At 53.4% G+C, this 2,966-nt stretch overlaps 1 protein-coding gene across 3 annotated transcripts in view; it reads right to left on the reverse strand.

The window, feature by feature from the left end:
• The window catches only part of LOC106813771 (5-hydroxyisourate hydrolase-like), a 5,958-nt gene that overhangs the window by 1,815 nt on the left and 1,177 nt on the right, over positions 1-2,966 (reverse strand). The window contains exons 1-2 of one of the 3 annotated variants that reach the window (XM_014817992.1): positions 2,324-2,404; positions 1,680-1,852 (exon numbers count right to left, since the gene is read on the reverse strand). In XM_014817992.1, the coding sequence (XP_014673478.1) occupies positions 1,680-1,852; positions 2,324-2,353 (203 nt within the window). In that variant the 5' untranslated portion in view covers positions 2,354-2,404. Of the gene's footprint in view, positions 1-1,679; positions 1,853-2,323; positions 2,405-2,966 lie in introns of those variants that run through there. The other 2 variants (XM_014817993.1, XM_014817991.1) reach the window with 2 other exon arrangements.

A 2,966-nucleotide genomic window follows, 5' to 3' on the forward strand; every position in this document is an offset into this window, starting at 1 on the left:
CATCCTACCCCCAACCCTAACGTCAACCCTAACCCTAACACTAACACCAGCCATGAACTCATCATGGGCATAAACATAACCTCATCCTAACCCCAACCCTAACGTCAACCCTAACCCTAACACTAACACCAGCCATGAACTCATCATGAGCATAAACATAACCTCATCCTAACCCTAACCCTAACCCTAACCCTAACACTAACACCAGCCATGAACTCATCATGAGCATAAACATAACCTCATCCTAACCCTAACCCTAACGTCAACCCTAACACTAACACTAACACCAGCCATGAACTCATCATGGGCATAAACATAACCTCATCCTAACCTCAACCCTAACCCTAACACTAACACCAGCCATGAACTCATCATGAGCATAAACATAACCTCATCCTAACCCCAACCCTAACGTCAACCCTAGCCCTAACCACATCATAGCTTTACTACCACTCTCACCTACACGTTGTACATTTCAGTTCACACCCTAGTTGTACATCAGAGTGTTAGCCAGAGACCCGTCTACCCGTCTTTTGGACGGCCTATTCTTGAATGAAACGGATGAAATTTGATAGAGACGGCATGAAGGCGACCCAACTTTATATATTATACACCTTGTATAACTGACAACAGTGCTTATAAGAATATAAAATCATATCAGATTCCTGTCTGTTTGGCATTTCAGAATAAATTTCCTCCATTTTAAGGTAAGGCCCTCCCCCCTAGGGTGCTTCGCGCCTGCAGCATCCTCGCTTCGCTCAGATGGTGAGACTCCCTGATTTGTTTTCCTGGCTAACACCCTGCTGTACATTCTAGTGGATGTCACACACGTTAGTTCGCACCTTAACACCTTAACCTACATGTATGAGCTACGTATCATGTGCAGTTTGACCCACAAAGTCTTTACAATGCTGCCACTGTCAAACCACTCACTCAATCATCACACCTTGCTACACTAGACGTAATCTTTTTCGCACCCGCTGACTTTTTAAGACATGCCAGTATGCTCTCTCACGCATGCACTCAATCGTGCATCACAGTCGCGAGCAGGCATCCTACAGTACCAACTAAACCCTCAGGCAAATATCTCGCGTGCTTTTTCTTCTTAAATAAATAAAAAAAATCGGAATGTCTAGAAAGCAAATACGAAAACCCGGCCGGTTACAATTTCGGAAACTTCCGATTTGTACTAATATAACCCATGTAGTAAAATCGACGAAAATCAGCCAAGACCTGCATCAAAGGTTACAAATCCTACACCGAGGGGGGGCTGCTTTTACCTCCAACACTATTATGTAAACTATAGTAAAATCAAAGAAAATCTGAAGAGATAACTCCGCATTAACAGTCGCTGGTCCAAGGCCGTGGGATAGACGGACGAACGGATAGAGGAAGGGAGGGAGGTATGAAAGGATGGATAGAGGAAGAGAGGGAGGGAGGGACGGACAGACAGAGGGACGAACGGACAGACAGACGGTCAGTCGGACGGACGATCGGACAGACCGATGAATAGAGGAAGGGAGGGAGTGACGGACGGATGGACAGATAGAGGAAGAGAGGGAGGAGGAACGGACGGATAGAGGAAGAGAGGGAGGGAAGGACGAACGGATAGAGGAAGAGAGGGATGGACGTACGCACGGACAGACGGACTGCCGACATCGCCACCACTTCGCACGTACCCGGCCGCGAGACGCTTCCACGCTCCGCCGTCGTCGTCCTTCCTGCCCGCGCCGTCGCGCACGTACAGCGTGATGGGGAGGTCCACGGCCGGAGTTCCCGTCGACGTGTCCAGCACGTGCGTGGTCAGCGGACTGCCGCCGCTAGAGGTCATGGCCGCTCGAGACGCGTCTTCCTGCAAGAGAGACGAGAGATCGCAACAATGAAGACGACGGGGGATTCGACATTGCGCGACATCCGACCGCATCCCGGCGAGACGGCGCGTCTGGCCGTACTCGAGATAAATCCAACAAAATCTCAGCTTCGCTTCTCGTCCGGACCGTTGAAGGAGCCGTGTGATCGAGGTCTGGGGGCGGTCGGACGATCATACGTGGACGGACGGGGGAAGCGGGAAGGGAAACGCTAGGACGACGCGAGGCCAGGGCGGGCAAATGGGTTCAAGCAGAAATCACGGGCGGAATCCTGATTATGGCCGCACTATCCGGACCTCTCGTCCGTCTCGCAAATATATCAGAAACAAAAAAAGACGGCCGATTCACGATTATCGAAGATTTCGATTTCCGCTTTACGACACAATCTGAACAAAATCTACCGCAAAGACTGCAGCCCGCCGCCAGGGGGCGCCGCCGTCTCCCGTGCCGCTCACATGATCTGCGCGGTGCATCCCACGATGCATCAGCCTCCCCGCGAGATCGTCGTCGCCGCGGACGACGCAGACGACGTGCGGATCGTGCCGGTAGCTCATCGCCGCGACGACGACGGCCGTCGCCGCCATCACCGCGGTTACGCACGACAGCGTCAGCAGCGGCCACAGCAGCGTCGGTCGCGAGGGGGCGCCACCGATGGCGACGGACGAGGAGGGAGCGTCCGGGTCTCGCATCGAGAACGATTCCTTCGACATGACGACGAGGAGGAGGAGGATTGCGAGAAGGATGCTGCGCCGAGAGCGAGATGCGCTGGGAGACTAGAGATACAGGTGGTGATCCTACGCCGGGAGGTGGTAGGTGCTTAGCTAGAGACGCAGGTGCCGGGAGGTAGATACGCTGGGAGACTAGAGAGACTGGTGGTGAACCAGGCCAGGTGTGACGCGACGTGTAAACACGGCCGGGGTGATCGCTGGACCGTATGCTGTGCCTCGCTCGTATGCTCGCTCGCCGACAGAGATTGCCCTGTTTATACACAGCTGTTACCGTGTCGATAGCTTATCTTATTGCTGCACCCACACACACACACACGTGCGCACACACACACACGTGCGCGCGGCCGCGCGCGCACACACACACACGCGC

Source organism: Priapulus caudatus, unplaced genomic scaffold, assembly GCF_000485595.1.
Source record: "Priapulus caudatus unplaced genomic scaffold, Priapulus_caudatus-5.0.1 Scaffold822, whole genome shotgun sequence".
In the NCBI taxonomy this organism is placed as follows: domain Eukaryota; kingdom Metazoa; phylum Priapulida; class Priapulimorpha; order Priapulimorphida; family Priapulidae; genus Priapulus; species Priapulus caudatus.